Consider the following 21,555-nt stretch of genomic DNA (forward strand, 5'->3'; position numbering starts at 1 on the left):
TAACCACTGAGCCACGGCGGGAACTCCTATCTTTTCTTTTTTTTTTAAGATTCCTTATATCAGCGATATCACATAATATTTGTCTTTGTGTGGCTTACTTCACTTATTGTGATACTCTCTAGAGAGTCTTTTAAGGGTTAAGGAAGATGAAGTAGAGGTAAGCGGTAGTTTTTCCCCTGATTTAAACAGCTGTCTAATATTCTCTCCCACATGCTCTATTATTTCTAGTAGAGATGGACTATTTCAAAAATTGTGAGTAGGTTAAGGATCCGGCGTTGCCATGAGCTGTGGTGTAGGTTGCAGATGTGGCTCGGATCCCATGTTGCTGTGGCTCTGGTGTAGGCCGGCAGCTACGTCTCCGATTCAACCCCCAGCCTGGGAACCTCCATATGCCATGGGAGCGGCCCAAGAAATGGCAAAAAGACAAAAAAAAAAAATTTATCATGAGTAGGGAGGATCATAACACATAGATACTTTCAGTTTGATTTGAAAGACTTTTTAGGAGTTCCCACTGTGGCTTAGTGGTAACAAACCTGACTAGTCTCCATGAGGATGTGGTTCAATCCCTGGCCTCACTCATTGGGTTAAGGATCCCATGTTGCTGTGGCTGTGGTTTAGGTCGCAGACCCAGTTCCAACCCCTAGCCTGGGAACTTGCGTATGCCACAGTCTGGCCCTAAAAAAAAATAAAATAAAAAAAGTCTTTAAAAAAGACAGACTTTTTAGAAGTAATAAAAATAAACTTGCTTCCCTTTTCTTCCTGACGTTGGCTACCTTCTTTTATTTTTCTCTTTCATTTATTTATTTTTTCTGTTATCATTTTAGGGCCGCACCCAAGGCACATGGAGGTTCCCAGGTTAGGGGTTGAATCAGGGCTACAGCTGCTGGCCTACACCACAGCCACAGCCACACGGGATCCGACCCGTGTCTGAGACCCACACCACAGCTCATGGCAACACCAGATCCTTAATCCACTGAGTAAGGCCAGGGATTAAACCCGTGTCCTCATGAATACTATTCGGGTTTGTTAACCACTGAGCCAGGCTGGGAATTCTTTGTCACAATGGAGAAACTATTTGAGCCTTAATCTATTTTTTCAACAGCACCTCTACTGAGAAGACAGGGCAAAGTCTGGTGTTGGCTGTCATTGCTGAGAAAAATATGTAATCATATGTTAAGAATACTTATTTTCTCCAAATGAAGACTTTCAACGCTTACTTTTTTCATTAGATGAAAGAAGTTACTGTTCGGGACTAATAAGAAACAAAATCTGAAGACAATTGAATGGAACCCTGAACTTTGACCTAAACTTCTGCAATTTAGAAAATTAAGATAATCCGATAGCATTGTAGAAAATAGCTCAACAAGTAACTTCATTGTTTATGTGAATTGATTGCTTATTTTAGGCCTAATTGTACCTACTTATTAAAGCATTTTAGGACCTCTTTGGGATGCTTTAAGATTTTGTTCATTACTGATTTTTTTTTCTTTTTTTAATATTTGGGGTCTTTTAAGTTCAAGTAATAATAGTTTACCACTGGAAAAATACACACTAATACTGATTTTTTCTTCCCTTTTCAGCTTTTCCAGAGTCTAGTGCCAAAGGAGAAATATGACAAAAATGATGTTATTTTAGAGGTGACATCTGGAAGAACTACTGGAGGTAAATAAAATTATTTTTATTGTAAATGCTCTCAAAAAATACTTCACTGTTTCCTTGATTTGACACACTCTAACTTTATTTTATTTGTTTCTTTAGGGCTGCACCTGCCGCATGTGGAAGTTCCCAGGCTCAGGGTCGACTCCCACAACCACAGCAACGCCAGATCTGAGCCACCTCTGTGACTTACACCACAGCTCACGGCAATGTCAGATCCTTAACCCACTGAGTGAGGCCGGGGATCGAACCTGTGTCTTCATGGATGCTAGTCAGATTCGTTTCCACTGAGCCGCGACAGAAACTCCAATACACTGTAACTTTAAAAGTTTGTTCAACATGTTTCATTTGGGAAGTAGTCACACCTCACTTCCTAAGGGGCTTGTACCCAAGGAGGACTCTTAAAAATGTGTGCTGATTTTCTGTTTTCTTCACCCTTAGGTGATATCTGTCAACAGTTTACCCGGGAAATATTTGATATGTACCAGAATTATTCAAGCTACAAACACTGGACTTTTGAACTTCTGAATTATACACCTGCTGATTATGGTAGGCATATTGAAGATTTTGTCCATAGATAATGCTGCAGATTATTTTTCCTTTGATCTGGATAAGAACTGTGTTGTCGCATTTTTTATTTATCTATCTATTTATTTTTGTCTTTTTGCCTTTTCTAGGGCTGCTCCCTCGGCATATGGAAGTTCCCAGGCTAGGGTTCCAATCGGAGCTGTAGCCACCAACCTACATCACAGCCACGGCAACGAGGGATCTGAGCCCTGTCTGCAGCCTACACCACAGCTCACGGCAACGCTGGATCCTTAACCCACTGAGCAAGGCCAGGGATCGAACCCACAACCTCATGCTTCCTAGTCGGATTCATTAACCATTGCGCCACGACAGGAACTCCTGTCCCATTTTTTAAATACACTTGATCTGTATTTACTAAATTCTGTGACATGGACTCATCAGTCACAGTGGCTTACTATAGAGTAGAATTCTTTTTTAAAAATTATTTTTATTTTTTCCATTATAGTTGGTTCACAATGTTCTGTCAATTTTCTTTTTTTTTTTTTTTTTGTCTTTTGTCTTTTTTGTTGTTGTTGTTGTTGTTGTTGTTGTTATTGTTGCTATTTCTTGGGCCGCTCCCGCGGCATATGGAGGTTCCCAGGCTAGGGGTCGAATCAGAGCTGTAGCCACCGGCCTACGCCAGAGCCACAGCAACGCGGGATCCGAGCCGAGTCTGCAACCCACACCACAGCTCACGGCAACGCCGGATCGTTAACCCACTGAGCATAGGGCAGGGATCGAACCCGCAACCTCATGGTTCCTAGTCGGATTCGTTAACCACAGCGCCACCACGGGAACTCCTCAATTTTCTACTGTACAGTAAAGTGACCCAGTCACACACACACACACACACACACACACACACACACATTCTTTTTCTCATATTATCCTCTGTCATGCTCCATCACAAGTGACTAGATATAGTTCCCTCTGCTATACAGCAGCATCTCATTGCTTATCCACTCCAAATGCAAAAAATATGGAACGCTTCATGAATTTGCGTGTCATCCTTCTTCAGGGGCCATGCTAGTATTCTCTGTGTTGTTCCGATTTTAGTATCTGTGCTGCCAAAGCAAGCACTAGGGTAAAATTCTTACTTTGGGAGAAGAGAGAGGGAGGGAGGGAAGCAGGCCTCTAGGGAGGAATACCTGAATGAGAGAAACTTTCCCAGTGGAGGAAAATATTGTTCAAAGCCAATTAAGATTTTTCCTCTGAAGGACTAATGATTTGTTAGATGTTTATTGGGAATGCAGAAAAAGTTAGTTATCTATCTTTGTTTTCAAGAAGCTCCCACTTTAGTTGGGCCAATAAAAACTTAGATATTGGAGTTCCCTGGTGGCACAAAGGATTAAAGATCTGGCGTTGTCATTACTGTTCCTAGGGTTCCATCCTTGGCCCTGAGACTTCCACATGCCAGGGGTGCGGCCAAAAAAAAAAAACAAACAAAACAAACAAACTTAGACAACATAAACAATAAGGAACAGTGCAAGTCTATAAACTTAATACTCAGGAGTTCCTGTCATGGCACAGCAGTTAACAAATCCGACTAGGAACCATGAGGTTGCGGGTTCAATCCCTGGCCTCGCTCAGTGGGTTAAGGATCCGGCGTTGCCGTGAGCTGTGGTGTAGGTCGGGGATGAGGCTCAGATCTGGCATTGCTGTGGCTGTGGTGTAGGTCGACAGCTGTAGCTCTGATTGGACCCCTAGCCTGGGAGCTTCCATGTGTCACGAGTGCGGCCCTAAAAAGAAAAAAAAAATAAGTCCCTGATTCATCAGTCAGAGGAGGGGCTTATGGGGGTCAGGCGATGAAATCTTCACAGTAATGTACAATGAAGTTTTAGCTTGGGTCAGTCTCACAGTGGCCCCAGTGGATCCCTGAACCTATCATGTGGTCATGTCCCCAGCTCTGGGTACCTAATTGGAACACCCCCCCAGTGGCCTCCAGACCTGTGGAGTGAGGACAGTTATGGTGGAAAGGCTAAGTGGAAGCCACTAGAACTGGCTCTACCTCGGAAAGTAATAATCCAGAAGTTCTTGCCCATTCCTGGAGAGACAGCAGAGAGAAGTGCCACTAAGAAGGACTTGAAAGATGCAGGAGTCACGATTCCCACCACATCCCCTTTCAGCTCCCCTCTTGGGCCTGTACAGAAGGCAGAGGGATCTTGGATAATGACTGGATAATTGTAACCGTAGCCAAGTGGTGACTCCAGTGGCAGGTGCTCTGCTAAATATGCTTTCATTGCTTGAGCAAATTAACACCCCCAGTACCGAATATGTAGCTGATGATCTTTCAAATGCTTTTTTTTCTCCATACCTGGCAGTGCCGGATCCTTAACCCACTGAGCGAGACCAGGGATCAAACCCACATCTTCTTGGATGCTAGTCAGGTTCGTAACCTACTGAGCCGCAACAGGAACTCCCATATGTTCATGTTTAGACCAAAGTCAAGGAGGAGGGAGTTCCCTCTGGGGTGCAGTGGGTTAAGACCCTAACTGCCATAGCTCGGGTCGCTGCAGAGGCGTGGGTTCAATCCCCAGCCTGGCACAACGGATTAAAGGATTCCACACTGCTGCAGCTATGACTCAGATTCAGTCCCTTACCAAAAAAATCATAAAATAAAATTTTGGTGTATTTTCTTTTATATCTAAATCTACTTACTTTGAGAAAATATAGTTTTGTCCCTTTTTTGCGTTCTTATGTCAGGCTCTGTGTTTACGTTCAGGTCTTAGGTTAAGGGTATTTAAGATCCTGGTCCCAGAGTTCCCATTGTGGCCCAGCAGAAACGAATCCGACTAGGAACCATGACGTTGCGGTTCGATCCCTGGCCTCGCTCAGTGGGTTAAGGATCTGGTGTTGCCGTGAGCTGTGGTGTAGGTTGCAGACATGGCTTGGATCTGGCATTGCTGTGGCTGTGGTGTAGGCTGGCAGCTGTAGCTCCGATTGGACCCCCAGCCTGGGAACCTCCATATGCCGCGTGTGCGGCCCTAAAAAAAAGCAAAAAAATTAAAAAAAAAAAAATTAAGATCCTGCTCCCTCTCAAAGTAGAATTCATTGGCATTTCTGGAATATTTTTTCATAGGTGGGCTACACCATGCAGCCGCCCGAATTTCCGGTGCCAATGTCTATAAGCATTTGAAGTATGAAGGTGGGATTCACCGAGTTCAGCGGATCCCTGAGGTGGGCCTGTCGTCAAGGATGCAGCGCATTCACACAGGCACGATGTCAGTTATCGTGCTGCCTCAACCAGATGAGGTAACCTTCTGCATCAACTCCCCCCCCATGCCATCGTCGATGAAAATCAACCGCAGTTGCATTTTCTAGGAAAACCTCCTGTGCGTTCTGTCTACTCACAGAATACGTTTTTGTTTTTTTTTTGTTTTTTGGTCATCTTTTTTTGCCATTTCTTGGGCTGCTCCCACAGCATAGGGAGGTTCCCAGGCTAGGGGTCCAATCGGAGCTGGAGCCACCGGTCTACACCAGAGCCACAACAACATGGGATCCGAGCCGCGTCTGCAACCTACACCACTGATCATGGCAACGTGGATCCTTAACCCACTGAGCAAGGCCAGGGATTGAACCCGCAACCTCATGGTTCCTAGTCGGATTCGTTAACCACTGCGCCACGACGGGAAGTCCAGAATACTTTTTAAAAAAAATTTTATTTATTGTTATTTCCCTAATACAATTTTTTTTCTACTGTACAGCATGGGGACCCAGGTACGCATACATGTATACATTCTTTTTTCTCCCATTCTCCTGCTCCATCATAAGGGACTAGACAGAGTTCTAAGTGCTACACAGCAGGATCTCATTGCTAATCCGCTCCCAAGGCAATAGTTGGCATCTGTTAACCCCAAGCTCCCCATCCACCCCACTCCCTCCCCCTCCCCCTGGGCAACCACACGTCTGTTCCCCAAGTCCATGAGTTTCTTTTCACTCACAGAATACTTCGGCACTTCCAATGTGTGGGGTTCATTTCCCCTCCACAAAGCAATTCTTCGCTTCTTTTGTTCTTGTTGTTGTTGTTGTTATGGTTTTTTTGGGGTTTTTTAGCTGTGCCTGAACTCATTGTCTTTTTATCTTTTTATTTTTTGGCTGTATCCATGGCATATGGAAGTCCCTGGGCCAGGGATCAAACCCACACCACAGCTGTTACCTGAGCCACTGCAGTGACAATACTGGATCCTTAACCTGCTGCACCACAGGGGAACTCACAATTCTTCAATTCTTTGTGGACAGTATGTGGTTGTCCTGCAATTCAACTCAATTCTGACACGATCTACTTAGAGATAGCCTCAGATCCCACCGGCTAGACTCAGTCCGCTGTATGGCCTCCCCTCCCACTTCAGAGGCCAGTCACAGGATCTGGTTTGTCTTCTGTCTCTGACCAACTGGCTATCCATCTATCTGAAGGTTCCCTTGACCCCCTCCTTTGGTTCAATAATTTACAAAAGTGGGAGTTCCTGTTGTGGCTCAGAGGTTAATGAGCCTGACTAGTGTCCATGAGGACACAGCTTTGATCCTTGGCCTCACTCGGTGAGTGAAGGATCTGGTGTTGCCGTGAGCTGTGGTGTGGGTCGCAGACTCGGCTCGGATCCCGAGTCGCGGTGGCTGTGGCGTAGGCCGGCGGCTGCAGCTCTGATTAGACCCCTAGCCTGGGAGCCTCCATACGCTGCAGGTGTGGCCCTAGAAAAAGACAAAAAGAAAATGACAACAACAACAAAAAAACACTGATTGTAATCTTAAATCCTAGAAATAACCTATCCTGGTAGATTCTATTTTCTTTTTTTTTTTTTGGTAAGATTTTTATTTTTTCTATTCTAGTTGATTTATAGTGTTCTGTCAGTTTCTGCTGTGCAGCAGAGTGACTCAGTCACACATGTATATATATTCTTTTTCTCACGTTGTCTTCCATCATGTTCCATCGCAAGTGACTAGATATTGTTCCCTGTGCTGTACAGCAGATCTCATTGCTTATCCACTCCAAATGCAATAGTTTGCGTCTGCAAATATTTTCTTTATTTTATGAAAGAGAAAGTGGTGTTCAGAGGTGTGTTAAGTGACTTGCCTGAAGCCACCTCGCTCGTAGTGCCAGAGCTGAAATTCAGACCCTGGGCAACTAACCCTGGAGCCAGAGTTTCTTGCGCTGAGCTGCCCTGGACTCTTGCCTTCATCCTCTGCTCCTCTCTGTAGGAGCTGAAACAAAGCAGAGTGTCGCTTTGTTTAACCTCTGTGTTTGCGTAGAGCAACTTGAGTTTTCTGCTGCTCTGCACACATCTGGAAATGACTGTGAAAGTGCTGCAGTAATTGATTTGGGGACAAATACATTTTAGTGACTACTCGTATTTGCAAATACAGAATCAGGGAATAAGGAGGATCGACTTTTGTAAATACATACAAACATATTTATTTTTTACGTATTTGGTACCCAGTGTAGCTTTGGGATGATGGATGATGACACTTTTGAAAGATTACATAACTCAGTGATCAGCATCATAAGTCAGTGTTAAAAACAGCATCTGTTGGAGTTCCCATCGTGGTGCAGTGGAAATGAATCCGATTAGTTGCATGAGGATACAGGTTTGATCCCTGGCCTCGCTCAGTGGGTTAAGGATCTGGCACTGCTGTGAGCTGTGGTGTAGGTCGCAGACCTGGCTCGGATCTGGCGTTGCTGTGGCTGTGGTGTAGGCTGGCAGCTGTAGCTCCAATTGGACTCCTAGCCTGGGAACCTCCATATGCCCCAGGTGTGGCCCTAAAAAGCAAAATAATAATAATAATAATAGCATCTGTTGGAATAGAGAATCTGTTATTCATTATTGTATTCAATATACATTATTTCACTTCTTAGTCAAATGGCTATGGCTTAAAACAGTACAGTTTATTTGAAACATCTTGGAATCACTTTAGTGTTAAAGCATTTGTTGGACTTCTCTGTGGCTCATCAGGTTAATAAGGATCCTTCATTGTCACTGCAGCAGCTCAGGTCAGTGCTATGGCACAGGTTTGATCCCTGGCCAGGGAACTTCCATATGCCTCGGGTATGGCCAAAAACAAAAAAGGTTATTTGTTGAGTGTGGAATTTACTTAGGCTGCACTTTTTTTCTAGGTAGATGTGAAAGTGGATCCCAAGGATTTGCGAATAGATACTTTTCGAGCCAAAGGAGCAGGAGGACAGCATGTTAATACAACCGATAGTGCCGTCAGACTCGTCCACGTCCCCACAGGTAAGCTAGTCCCCTTTTGCTTTTGAACTTTTTTTTTTTTTTTTTTTTTTCCCGGAGCCACCCCTGTGGCCTGTGGAAGTTAGTGCCTGATTTCTTGCATGAACCCTTTAAGGTGAGGCTGAGGTCATGGGTCTAAGGTCCCCAGTGTGTTCATATCCCCTTCTGTTTGGAAAAGGTACATTCTTGGCTTGTGTATATATTTAAGGGTGAGGTTCTAAAAGCTCTGAGTGCATGAGGGCCACTGAGTCACTACTGAGTTTCAGCTGAAGGGCAGTCAGGTGATGGGGCCCCTGGAATGTGCGCATTCATAGATCTTTTGTCTTGGGTGGTTTGTTTTCTCCTGTAACAAATCCTCCAGGATGCGCTTGACTGGATGATCAAAGTCTCACCATTCAATAAGCAAACTTTTACTTACTCCTTTTTTTTTTTTTTTTTTTGCAGTCCTATGCATCACACTTGCCTTCCTTTGTACCTATGTCATCTCAAGGCCGGAGCTTTCCTTATTTAATTCTATAAAGCCTGTAGCTCCTGGAGTTCCCCTTGGGGCTCAACAGAAACAAATCTGACTAGCATCCGTGAGGACAGTGGTTCGATCCCTGGCCTCACTCAGTGGGTTAAGGATGCAGCATTGCTGTGCGCTGTGGTGCAGGTCAAAGATGAGGCTCGGATCCTGCGTGGCTGTGGCTGGCAGCTACAGCTCCAATTTGATGCCTAGCCTGGCAATCTCCACATACTGTGGAGGCAGTTGCAGCTCCAGTTCGACCCCTAGCCGGGAGAACTTTCATGTGCCACAGGTAAAAAGACAAAAACAAAAAACCAAACCAAATCAAAACAAAAAAACAAGATGCAGTGTTTTGGTTTGGTAAAAACACTATACCTCACACCTCCTACAGATTGAGGGCGGGGACTTGAAAATCTAGTTGACTTTCTATGTTTAGCCCCCAGGCTATCAGCCCAAACTGCTGAAGCACGCAGTGCCTCAGTGATGACGCCTGCCTGGCACTCAGTGGGCAGATGAGCTAGTTTCTGGTCAGCATTGCCCTCAACAAGAGAGGTTGGCCTCACCCTTTGCTTTCTTCCTCTCTGCTGAGTCATTTGCCATTCTTCCATCTACTTTCTTTTCTCTTTTTCTTCTTCTTTTTTCTTTTCTTTTCTTTTTTTTGAATGGCCTCTCCTGTGACATACACAAGTCCCCATGCGACAGCTGCAGCAACGCAGCCAGATCATTAACGCACTGCTCTAGGCCAGGGATCAAACTTGCATCTGGGGAGCGACCCCAGCCACTGCATCTTGTTTTTCTGTTTCAGTTTGGTTTGGTTTTTGTTTTTGTCTTTTTACCTGTGGCCTACGGAAGTTCCCCAGGCTAGGGGTTGAACTGGAGCGGCAGCTGCTGACCTATGTCACAGCCACAGCAACACCAGATCCAAGCCTCATCTGCAGCCTACACTGCAGCTCACAGCAACACTGAATCCTTAACCCACTGAGCCAAGCAGGGATCGAACCCGCATCTTCATGGATACTAGTTGGGTTCTTAACCTGCTGAGCCACAGTGGGAACTCCCACTGCAGTCAGATTCGTCACCCACTGTGCCAGAGTGGGAATGCCTCTCTTTTTGTAAGTCAATTTACTTTTTTTTGAAGTATAGTCGATTTACAGTATTTCAGGTGCACAGCCATCAACTCACTTTTCTGTCTTTGTATATTGTGTTTAGGATTTATACACATCACCTCATTTTATTTCTGACGGAGTTTGTGTCCTTGTTCTTGTTTTAGTGTGATTTTTAAAAGAAAGATGAGGCCATTTTGAAATCAAGTGTCCCTTTTAAATTTTAATTCATTTCCAAAGACTTGTTATTACTTGTGCTGTTTGTTATAGCAAAAGTTAAAGTAACAGGATAATTTTATAATTCTATTAAGTTCTTTATTGACTTTTATTCCCTAAGAAACTATAAAAACCTAGAATATATACCATGAGCAAAAGTACAGAAAAATCTGTTAACGGGAGTTCCCGTTGTGGCTCAGTGGTAACAAACCTGACTAGTATCCATGAGGACTCTGGTTCAATCCCGGGCCTTGCTCAGTGGGTTAGGGATCTGGTGTTGCCGTGAGCTGTGGTGTAGGTCACAGACTCGGCTCGGATCTGGTGTTGCTGTGGCTGTGGTGTAGGCCAGCAGCTACAGCTTCAATTCAACCCCTAGCCTAGGAACTTCCATACGCTGAGGGTGCAGCCCTAAAAAGACAAACAAACAAAGTCTGTAACAATCCTCAGTAACCACTGTTGGTATGGATCTTAGGTGTATATCCTTCCAAATTCTTTTCTATGCATATGTAAATACATCCTTTCTCACTGCAGGTAAACTTGTATTTGTAGCTTACCATAGTTTACTTAAGAAATCCACAAATTGCTGAATACTTCATGTGTTTTAGCTAAACCCTTTTCTTTATTAAAACAGTCAAGAGCAGTAGTAATTAGCTTAAGATGACTTAAAAATTAAAAACAAGGTAAAGGTGACCAAAATTCTGACAAAATGAACCAAAATACTTTAAAACATTAAAGGATTATAAATCCACCCTGGGCAGCCACAAAATGCTGACTCTGCAAACCGACTGATGAGTGTCTTGTCAGACCAGACTTAACCTTGGGCCAATTTATTTTTTACTCACTTAGATCTGGTTCTGTGACTTAATCAGAACTTAAGGCTCTTTCCTTCCTTCCTTCCTTCCTCCCTTCCTTCCTTCTTTCCTTCTTTGGGGGCCGCACCTGTGGCATATAGAGGTTCCCAGGCTAGAGGTCGAATTGGAGCTGCAGCTGCCAGCCTATGTGACAGCCACAGCAACACCAGATCTGAGCTGCATCTGCAACCTGCACCACAGCTCACGGCAACACCGGATCCTTAACCCACCGAGTGAGGCCAGGGATCAGACCCAAGTCCTCACAGATACTAGTCAGGTTCGTTACTGCTGAGCCACAACAGGAACTCCTAGGCTTATCCTTTAAATTGAGGTTGTTTACAATATTAAATTGAAGTTGATTTACAATATTATACTAGTTTCAGGTGTACAACCTAGTGATTCAATATTTTTATAGATTATACTCCATTTCAAGTGATTACAGGAGTTCCCATTGTGGCTCAGCGGTGAAGAACCCAACTAGTATCCATAAGGATGCAGGTTGGATCCCTTGCCTCATTCAGTGGCTTAAACATCTGGAGTTGCCCTGAGCGGTGGTATAGATTTCAGATGGGGCTCGGATCTGGTGGCTGAGGTATAGGCCGGCAGCTGTAGCTCCAATTCGACCACTAGCCTGGTAACATCTATATGCTGCAGGTATGGCCCTAAAAAGAAAAAAAATTAAAAATTAAAAAAAATAATGAGTGATTCCAGAATAATGGCTATATTTTCCTGTGTTATGCAGTATATCCTTCTCATTTGAAATACTTTCATTTAGAAAAATCTAAAGAGCCATCTACAGCAAGTACCATCATAACCCAGGTTATAGAGTGTGCTAATTAAAAATTTATTGAGTGGAGTTCCCGTCGTGTTGCAGCAGAAACGAATCCAACTAGGAACTATGAGGTTGCAGGTTTGATCCCTGGCCTTGCTCAGTGGGTTAAGGATCCCACTGTTCTGTGAGCTGTGGTATAGGTACAGATGTGGCTCAGATCCCTTGTTGCTATGGCTGTGGCGTAGGCCAGCGGCCAGAGGTCTGATCAGACCCCTAGCCTGGGAACCTCTATATGCCTTGGGTGCAGCCCTAGAAAACGCAAAAAGACGAAAAAAAAAATTTTTTAAGTGTATTATTAATTTTTTTTAGCCATGCCCACAGCATATGGAAGTTCCTTGTCCAGGGACTGAACCAGTGCTATAGCAGTGCCAATGCTGGATCCTTAACTCACTCGGCCACCAGGGAACTCCTAATTAAAATGTTTTTAATCCTTTTCCTAATTAATCTCTCTCCCTTTAAAAGGTTCCTCAGTTCTTTTTTATCGATTTTATTGAGATATAATTCACACCTCATTTCTAGTCTAATCTGGTTTGTGGAAGCTCCAGTTTAATTCTGATCCCTGTTGTTTTTCAGGACTTGTAGTAGAATGCCAACAAGAACGATCACAGATAAAAAATAAAGAAATAGCTTTGCGTGTGTTGAGAGCTAGACTCTACCAGCAGATTATTGAGAAAGAGAAGTGTCAACAACAAAGTGCTAGGAAACTGCAGGTAAGAATTTACTTAGTGTAAAAAAACAACAACAACAAAAAAGAATTTACTTAGTGTAATAACTTAATGCTCTGCATAAAAAGTCATCCTTTTCTATAGAAAATGTAGTAAATGTTCTTGTTCAAATGGGAATACCTTGGAGCATAGGAAAACATGCCCATTTGTAAACAACAGTAATTTAAGACTAGCAAGTTATGGCTACTCTCGGACATGCCACTTTGCAAATAAGTGGAAATGATATGCATAAACTCAAAATGATTTCCCAGTTGCTTTTTCTGCAATATTTATATCATAATTGTCTTTAGAGGAAATTAGCGTCAAAGACAATTTTCTGGAAATTAAGAGATTTTTCAGCTTTTTAAATTTAAAAACCTAATGCTCTTACTAAAACTTTATGAGAGATCAAAAAATATCTGGCACTGCCAAAGACTGGTAATAGCAATCCCTTCTGTTGCAGTCTGAGAACAAGGAGTAGAAGAGATTTCTTTTTTGCTGTTTACCCTTTTGTACTTGAATTTTGTGTGATACACATTTATAGTATTATTTATTCAAATATATAGATACATTTTAAGCAGAATGAATAAATGTCCTTTTAAGTAAACAAAGTATCACATGATTTTAAAATCTAAAAAAGGTAAAGTTTGTCTTTAAGAAAAATTGGAAGAGAAAGTGAAACCCAGAAATAACTGTTTTTGAGTTAGTTGCAGATAGTTATGCTACAGTAAATTTGGAAGATTTTGTGGCCTTTTAGGACAATGAATTGTATAAACCAAATGTTTATTATTCTTTTCATCTTAGTGTCCTAATCTTTCACACTTCTAATTTCTGTTACCCACATTCTAACTTGCAAATCATAAAAGTGACAGGATGAATAATATATTAATTCTCTGTTTGTGGTAATCCCAGTTTGTGCCACAGTATTGGTATAACATTTGCAGACAGGAATGCTTATTTACAAGCCACTGCCTCTTTTTTTTTTTTTTTTTTTTTTTTTTTTTTTGTCTCTTTAGGGCTACACCCGCGGCATGTGGAGGTTCCCAGGCTAGGGGTCCAATTGGAGCTGCAGCTGCCGGCCTACATCACAGCCACAGCAACACAGGATCCACACCACATCTGTAGCCTACACCACAGCTCGCGGCAACACCGGCTCCTTAACCCACTGAGCGAGGCCAAGGATCAAACCTGTGTCCTCATGCACACTAGTCAGATTCGAGGAAACTATGTTTTAGGAAAACTAAGCAGGGCAATGCAAAGTCAGCACAACAATAGATGATTAATCAGGAGATTTTCACAGGACTGTGTGAAAGTAATGAGCCCTTGAATGATAATAGACATGGAAAGGGAGGATATAATAAAACATCCATTGGAAGTGGGCAGTTGGAGAAGGTCTGTTCGTTTAGGTGCCTGTAACAAAGCCTGGCAGATAGTAAGCTCCTGAGAACCGTTATTAAAGTGTAGGTGGCAAGTTTCCTACTTATGGAGTTCCCATCGTGGCGCAATGGTTAACGAATCTGACTAGAAACCATGAGGTTGAAGGTTCAACCCCTAGCCTGGGAACCTCCATATGCTGCGGGAGTGGCCCAAGAAAATGGCAAAAAGAAAAAAAAAAGTTTCCTACTTAGATCAAAGGGAACGCTGTGGGGTCATTTATATAAACCAGGAGGAAGAACTGATTGAGATAGAAAGCTAATTTGGTTTTAAATGTTTTGAAGTACCAAAAAGACACTAATTCTTATCGCATCACTAAGCTTTACAAACCTGTAGTCTTAAACAATAAGTTCTGCCCATTCTTATTCCTTGTCACTTTGAATATAGGAATTTTTTAAAAATGCTTTATTATAGTTGATCTACAATGTTCTGTCAATTTCTGCTGTATGAACATATGAATTTTAAAAATATTTAAACTGAAAAAAAAAATGTTTAAACTGTTAAAGGAGTTCCCGTCGTGGCACAGTGGAAATGAATCCAATGAGGAAAAATGAGGTTGCAGGTTCCATCCCTGGCCTCGCTCAGTGTGGTTAAGGAGCTGGCATTGCCCTGAGCTGTGGTGTAGGTCACAGACATGGCTCAGATCTGGGGTTGCTGTGGCTGTGGTGTAGCCCGGCGGCTGTAGCTCTGATTCGATCCCTAGCCTGGGAACCTTCATATGCCACAGGTGCAGTCCTGGGGGAAAAAAAAAAAAAAAAACTGTTAAAATAGAAAAGTCATTTACAAGTACTTTTTCCATTTTAGTAAACGTAATTATAAAGTTAAAATATAAATTGCTTTTTGATACGGCACAGGTGGGAACAAGAGCCCAGTCAGAGAGAATCCGGACCTATAACTTCACCCAGGATAGAGTCACTGACCACAGGATAGCATATGAAGTTCGTAATATCAAGGTAATATCACTGAATGTGCTTCATGTACCTTTGATTTTCAAAGAAAGAACAGTCAAATTCTAGACAGTAATCTCTGAAATATTACTGAGTAATTTAAAGTCATTGTGATAGTTTATGTTAGTACCCAAAATTTGCAAACAATTTTATTACTTTGCTGGTAAGAATATGCCAGTTTTGAAACAGCTATCTTTTACTTTATTTATTTATTTATTTTTTTTGTCTTTTTGTCTTTTTTTCTAGGGCTGCATCCAAGGCATATGGAGGTTCCCAGGCTTCGGGTCCAATCAGAGCTATAGCCGCTGGCCTACACCACAGCTCATGGCAACGGCAGATCCTTAACCCACTGAGCAAGGCCAGGGATCAAACCCACAACCTCTTGGTTCCCAGTCAGATTCGTTAACCACTGAGCCCACGACAGGAACTCCTATTTTATTTTTTTAAGATATATATATATATATATATATGTATATTTTAAAGTATAGTTGATTTACATTGTGCCAATTTCTGCTCTACTTCAAAGCAACTCAGTTAAACATATATCTACATTCTTTTTTTTACATTCTTTTCTATCATGGTCTATCCTAGAAGATTGGATATAGTTCCCTGTGCTATACAATAAGACCTTATCCATTCCTTTTTCTTTTTTTTGTCTTTTTGCCATTTCTTGGGCTGCTCCCACAGCATATGGAGGTTCCCAGGCCAGGGGTCGAATCGGAGCTGCAGCCACTGACCTACGCCAGAGCCACAGCAACGCAGGATCCAAGCCGCATCTGCAACCTACACCACAGCTCACGGCAACTCTGGATCCTTAACCTACTGAGCAAGGCCAGGGATCAAACCCTCAACCTCATGGTTCCTAGTCAGATTTGTTAACCACTGAGCCACGACGGGAACTCCGGACCTTATCCATTCTTCATGTAATCGTTTGCATCTACTAACCCCAAACTCCTAGTCCATCCCATTCCCCCCACGTCCCCCTTGGCAGGCAACCACAAGTCTGTTCTCTTTGTCTGTGAATCTGTGAAACAGCTATCTTTTAAATTCTAAATTCTTTGTTATACAATCATAATGTGTTCATGTATTTTCTTTTTTCTTTTTTTTTTTTTTAACAGTGTCACCCACAGCATATGGAAGTTCCCAGGCTAGGGGTTGAATCAGAGCTACAGCTGCCAGCCTACACCATAGCCACAGCGACACTGGATCTGAGACACATCTGCAACCTGTGCCACAGCTTGTGGCAGCAACTCTGGATCCTTAACCCACTGTGCCACAGCAAGAACTCCTAATCTGTCTCCTTTACCTTTGTAACAAGACAGTATTCTCGGAAGTTAAAATGCAATTTTTTTTTTTTTTTTTAACAGCCACATCTGCGGCATATGGAAGTTCCCATGCTAGGGATGGGGTCAGAGCTGCAGCTGAGGCTTGTGCCACAGCCGCAGCAACGCCAGATCCTTAACCCACTGACTGAGACCAGGGGTCGAACCCACATCCTCATAGATGCTAGTTGGGTCCTTAACCCGCTGAGCCACAGTGCGAATTCCAGGTTGCATGCCTTTCTAGAGTTTGGAGTCCTCTTCCAAGCTTATGTGGTTGTTGGCAGAATTCCATTTCCTTGAGTTATCAGAGTAAAGCTCTCATTTTCCTCCTGGTCATCAGCTGGATGCTGCTCTCAGGTCCCAAAGTCCCACCACAGCTGCTTCCTCCCTAGGCATCCTCTCCCACTTTGAAGCTCTTGTAGGACTGTCCTTTTCAAGGACTCACCTGTTTAGGTCAGGCCTACCTGGATAATATTCCTTTTGATTAAATCAGTGTTAACCAATTAACCATCTAATCACTGGAGTGGTTTCCCCTCATATTCACAGCTTCTGCCTACACTCGAGGGAATTTTGCAAGGTGTGTACACCAGGGGGCATCTTACCCACATTTCTTTCTCTCTCTTTTTATTTTTTTATTATTATTATAAATTTTTTTTTTTTTTTTTTTGTCTTTTTAGGGCCGCACTTGCAGCATCTGGAGGTTCCCAGGATACGGGTCAAACTGGAGCTACAGTTGCTGGCCTACACAACAGCCACAGCAACTCCGGATTGAAGCCGCATCAGCAGCCTACACCACAGCTCACCACAGCAATACCGGATACTTAACCCACTGAGCAAGGCCAGGGATCAAAACTGCGTCCTCATGGATACCAGTCGGGTTCATAAACCACTGAGCCATGATGGTATTTCCACCAGGGGGCATCTTGGAGCTCTGCCTACCATTATGTGTGTTCATTAGATTCAGGTATTACAGTTAAGCTGTTGAGGAAAAGACCCAGTCCCTTGGGTTTGAACATTAACTAAATCCCCTGTTGGTGGGATCACTGACAATGACACAGGAATGCTGGGGCACAGAGAAGCTTCCCTTTTGCTTCCACTGACGGGGAACGTGAACTGGTTCCCATTAAGGACTATGAGGGAAAAAAAAAGGTGATAAAGCTTTTGATCTTTGGTCTTGGTACCATGTAATGGTACCATGTAATATCTTGGGCCTTTTTTTTTTTTTTAATGATTTTTATTTTTCCATCATAGCTGGCTTCCAGTGTTCTGTCGGTTTTCTCCTGTACAGCAAAGTGACCCACAGGCACATACCTGTATATATTCTTTTTCTCGCATTATTCCTCCATCCTGCTCCATCATAAGTGAGTAGATACAGTTCCCAGCGCTATACAGCAGCATCTCATGGCTTATCCACTCCAAAGGCAATAGTTTGTTAACTCCCAATTCCCAGTCCATCCTCTTGGGCTTCTTGGACTTGATTTTGTCTTATTCTCTGCACCAAATTAAAGTCCTGACTTTACAGAGGAAATGTCTGTGTTTTTAAGATATTTAGAAATGTCTGGGAGTTCCTGTCATGGCTCAGTGGTTAGCGAATCTGACTAAGAACCATGAGGTTTCAGGTTCGATCCCTGGCCTCGATCAATGGGTTAAGGATCCGGCGTTGCCATGAGCTGTGGTGTACGTCGCAGACACGGCTCAGATCTGGTGTTGCTGTGGCTCTGGTGTAGGCTGGCAGCTGTAGCTCTGATTGGACCCCTAGCCTGGGAAACTCCATACACTGCGCGTGCTGCCTTAGAAAAAGGCAAAAAGACAAGAAAAGAAAGAAAGAAAGAAATGTCTATGTGTCTTATGCTGCTCCCTCTGTCTTCTCAGCAATTTAAGGCTGTCTTGCATAGGAACATAATAGCCGTGTTGAAAAGGGGAAAAGATTGACTAAAAAAATAAAATTAAATTAATTTTTTTTAAAAAAGGGAGTTCCCGTTGTGGCACAGTGGTTAACAAATCCAACTAGGGACCATGAGGTTCGATCCCTGGTCTTGCTCAGAGGGTTAAGGATCCAGCGTTGCCGTGAGCTGTGGTGTAGTTTGCAGACACGGCTCAGATCCTGTGTTGCTATGGCTGTGGTATAGACCGGCAGCTGTAGCTCCAGTTAGACCCCTAGCCTGGGAACCTCCATATGCATGAGTGTGGCCCCAAAAAACCAAAAAAAAAAAAAGAAAGAAAAAAAAAGATTGACTAACTTCCCTTTCCTCAGGAAACACCCACTAATAACCAAACATGTTTGGCCATGTCGTTCTAATTACACAACAACCTTTCAGTTGTTTTTCTAGTCATGGTGATAGTTCTTACAACCAGTAGTATTTTTTAGAAGGGCATATAATTTTGCTCAGTATAGTATTCAGTCATGAAACAGAGGCAGGTTAACTGGCTTATTTGGAGGCTGGGGATGGGGAGAGCAGCATGAGGAATTCCCCAGGCCAGGGATTGAGCTTGCTCCACAGCAATAACGAAGCATGGTCCTTAACCCACTGAGCCACCAGGGAACTCCTCAACTGGCTTTTGCAGTTATAAAATATCTGACTTTGGCCCAAAATAATAACATGTTATTACTAACTAAACTAGCATATCAGACTCGGAATGAGAGGACAGTCGTATTGGTATGGTCTCCTAAGCACTGACCAGCTTATTAGAAAGAAAGAAAACGTTCCGTATTAGTGAAAGGAAAAAGTTTGAAAATGATATGAAAAAAATGCTGCAGTAAAACATTAAAATCTGGGAGTTCCTGTTGTGGCTCAGCAGAAACAAATCTGACTAGCATCCATGAAGAAGCATGTTTGATCCCTGGCCTCACTCAGTGGGTTAGGATCCAGCGTTGCTGTGAGCCATGGTGTAGGTTGCAGATTTGGCTCAAATCTGGCGTTGCTGTGGCTGTTGCATAGACCAGAGGTACAGCTCTGATTTGACTCTTAGCCTGGGAACCTCCATATGCCCTAAAAATACGAAAATAAAAATAAAAAATTAACTCCATCTTCCATCTTTGTATGCTAGCTCCAATTAATCCAGTTAAACTCTAAATTTAATGTGGTTATCAATAAGAGTAATAATACTTTTTATGTAATTTCCAAGTGATGAAATCACTTTGACAGTATCATAATAATTTGAGCTTACAGGCACACTAATTTTTTTTTTTTTTTTTTTGCTTTTGCTTTTTAAGGCCGTACCCAGGGCATATGGAAGTTCCCAGGCTAGGGGTCCAATCCAAGCTACAGCTATCAGCCTGCTCCGAACTGAGTCTCTGACCTACACCACAGCTCGCAGCAATGCTGGATCCTTAACCCACTGAGCAAGGCCAGGGATCAAACCCTCGTCCTCATGGATACTAGTCAGGTCCATTACCACTGAGCCATGGCAGGAACCCCCCCAGTGGTGCAAATTTTAGTTAACACTTCTGTTGGAAGTTCCCGTGTGGCACAGCAGGTTAAGGCTCTGGTGTTGCCTCAGTTGTGACGCAGGTCACAACTGCAGCACAGATTCGTTCCCAGGCCTGGGAATTTTCACATGCCTTGGGCACAGCCAACAAGAACAATGAAAATTTTCTATTAAGCCAATGTCTGGATTTTGAGCATTTCCAAAATAGGAGGCTGTGCTAAATCACTAATCCCAACAGTTCTGTTACACTGAAGCTTTATTATAACACGGGAAAGGTACTTGAGGGAGTTCCCCTGTGGTGCAGTGTGTTAAAGGATCCAGAATTGTCACTGCAGCGGCTGAGTTGCTGCTGTGGTATGGTTTAATCCCCGGCCTGGGAACTTCTACATGCCACAGGCGCAGCCAAAATAAAAAGAGAGAGAAAGAAAGGTACTTCAAGTCATTCTTTTTTTTTTTTTTTGTCTTTTTAGGGCTGCACCCACAGCATATGGAGGTTCCCAGGCTAGGGGTCTGATCGGAGCCGTAGCCATCAGCTTACACCACAGCTGCCGCAACACAGGATCCAAGCTACATCTGCAGCCTGCATCACAGCTCACGGCAACGCCAGATCCTTAACCCACCAAGCAAGGCCAGGGATCAAACCTGCAACCTCATGGCTTCTCGTCGGATTCCTTTCCACTGAGCCACAATGAGAACTCCTGAAGTCATTGTTATACTCATTTTTGAGAGAGGAACTTCAGGGGAAGACAGCAGGGCAGCCAAATGGAAAGTTTTCACCTAACTGAATTATTCAGAGGTTAACATAAGAGGTTTTTCTCTCAATTTTTTGTTTTGAAATTTCAAGCACACGTTTCAAGTCTAGTCTATATATACCCGAGACCTAGATGCAACAGTTGATATTTTGCTGTGTTTGCCTTCTCTCTTCCTCTTCTACTTCCTCTTAAATATGCACCTGCATTGCTATTGAACCATTAGGAAGCAAGTTGCAGACCTCAAGACACCTGGCCCTGAAATAAATTCAGCCTAAATATTTTCCAATCATCAAGGACTTCTAGATTTTAAGGCCCCTGTATTTCCAACTTAGGAAAAAAACAGAGCTATTATAAACCACTTCTGGGTTCAATAACTGGAATTTGGAAGGTTGGCATGAGACGCATGAGCCGGGATATCCCAGGGAAGCTTTGTCTGAGCAGGACCAGAGCAGCGTGTACCTTACCAGGGCGACAGGTTTCCAGCAAACATCCTCCCACAGATGGCTTGAAAACCTTAGGACCATGGTGTCAGAAAAATCAAACCAAAAAAATCTGTTTTCCCTTTTTTGGCCACGCCCACTGCATGCGAACATTCCTGGGCCAGGGATCAAACCCGAGCCACAGCAGCAACCAGAGTCTTAGTAGTGACAATGCTGAATCCCCAGCCCACTGAGCCACCAGGGAACTCCTCAAACAAAGGAATTTTTTTTTTTTTTCTTTTTAAGGGTGCACCTGCAGCACATCTATGGAAGTTCCCAGGCCAGGGGTCAAATCAGAGCTGCATCTCTGACCTGTGCGGCAACTTGCCACCACATGGGATCCTTAACCCACTGAGCGAGGCCAGGAATCAAACCTGCATCCTCACAGAGACAATGTTGGGTCTTTAATCTGCTGAGCCTCAATGGAACTTGAATAAAGGAATTTTAAAGAAAGGTGATTCTTTGATTTTTGAACAAAATGCTAATTTAAACAACTTAGGAAAAAATATTCCATTTGTCTTTTGTATTCAATTTTTT

At 43.1% G+C, this 21,555-nt stretch overlaps 1 protein-coding gene across 4 annotated transcripts in view; it reads left to right on the plus strand.

Moving 5' to 3' along the window:
• The window catches only part of MTRF1 (mitochondrial translation release factor 1), a 34,793-nt gene that overhangs the window by 12,068 nt on the left and 1,170 nt on the right, over positions 1–21,555 (plus strand). For all 4 annotated transcript variants that reach the window (XM_021065103.1, XM_021065101.1, XM_021065102.1 and 1 more), the window contains 6 exons: positions 1,581–1,662; positions 2,098–2,205; positions 5,303–5,475; positions 8,330–8,447; positions 12,525–12,661; positions 14,944–15,042. In XM_021065103.1, coding sequence (XP_020920762.1) covers positions 1,581–1,662; positions 2,098–2,205; positions 5,303–5,475; positions 8,330–8,447; positions 12,525–12,661; positions 14,944–15,042 — 717 coding nt within the window. The remainder of the gene's footprint in view (positions 1–1,580; positions 1,663–2,097; positions 2,206–5,302; positions 5,476–8,329; positions 8,448–12,524; positions 12,662–14,943; positions 15,043–21,555) is intronic.

This window comes from Sus scrofa, chromosome 11 (assembly GCF_000003025.6).
Source record: "Sus scrofa isolate TJ Tabasco breed Duroc chromosome 11, Sscrofa11.1, whole genome shotgun sequence".
NCBI lineage: Eukaryota > Metazoa > Chordata > Mammalia > Artiodactyla > Suidae > Sus > Sus scrofa.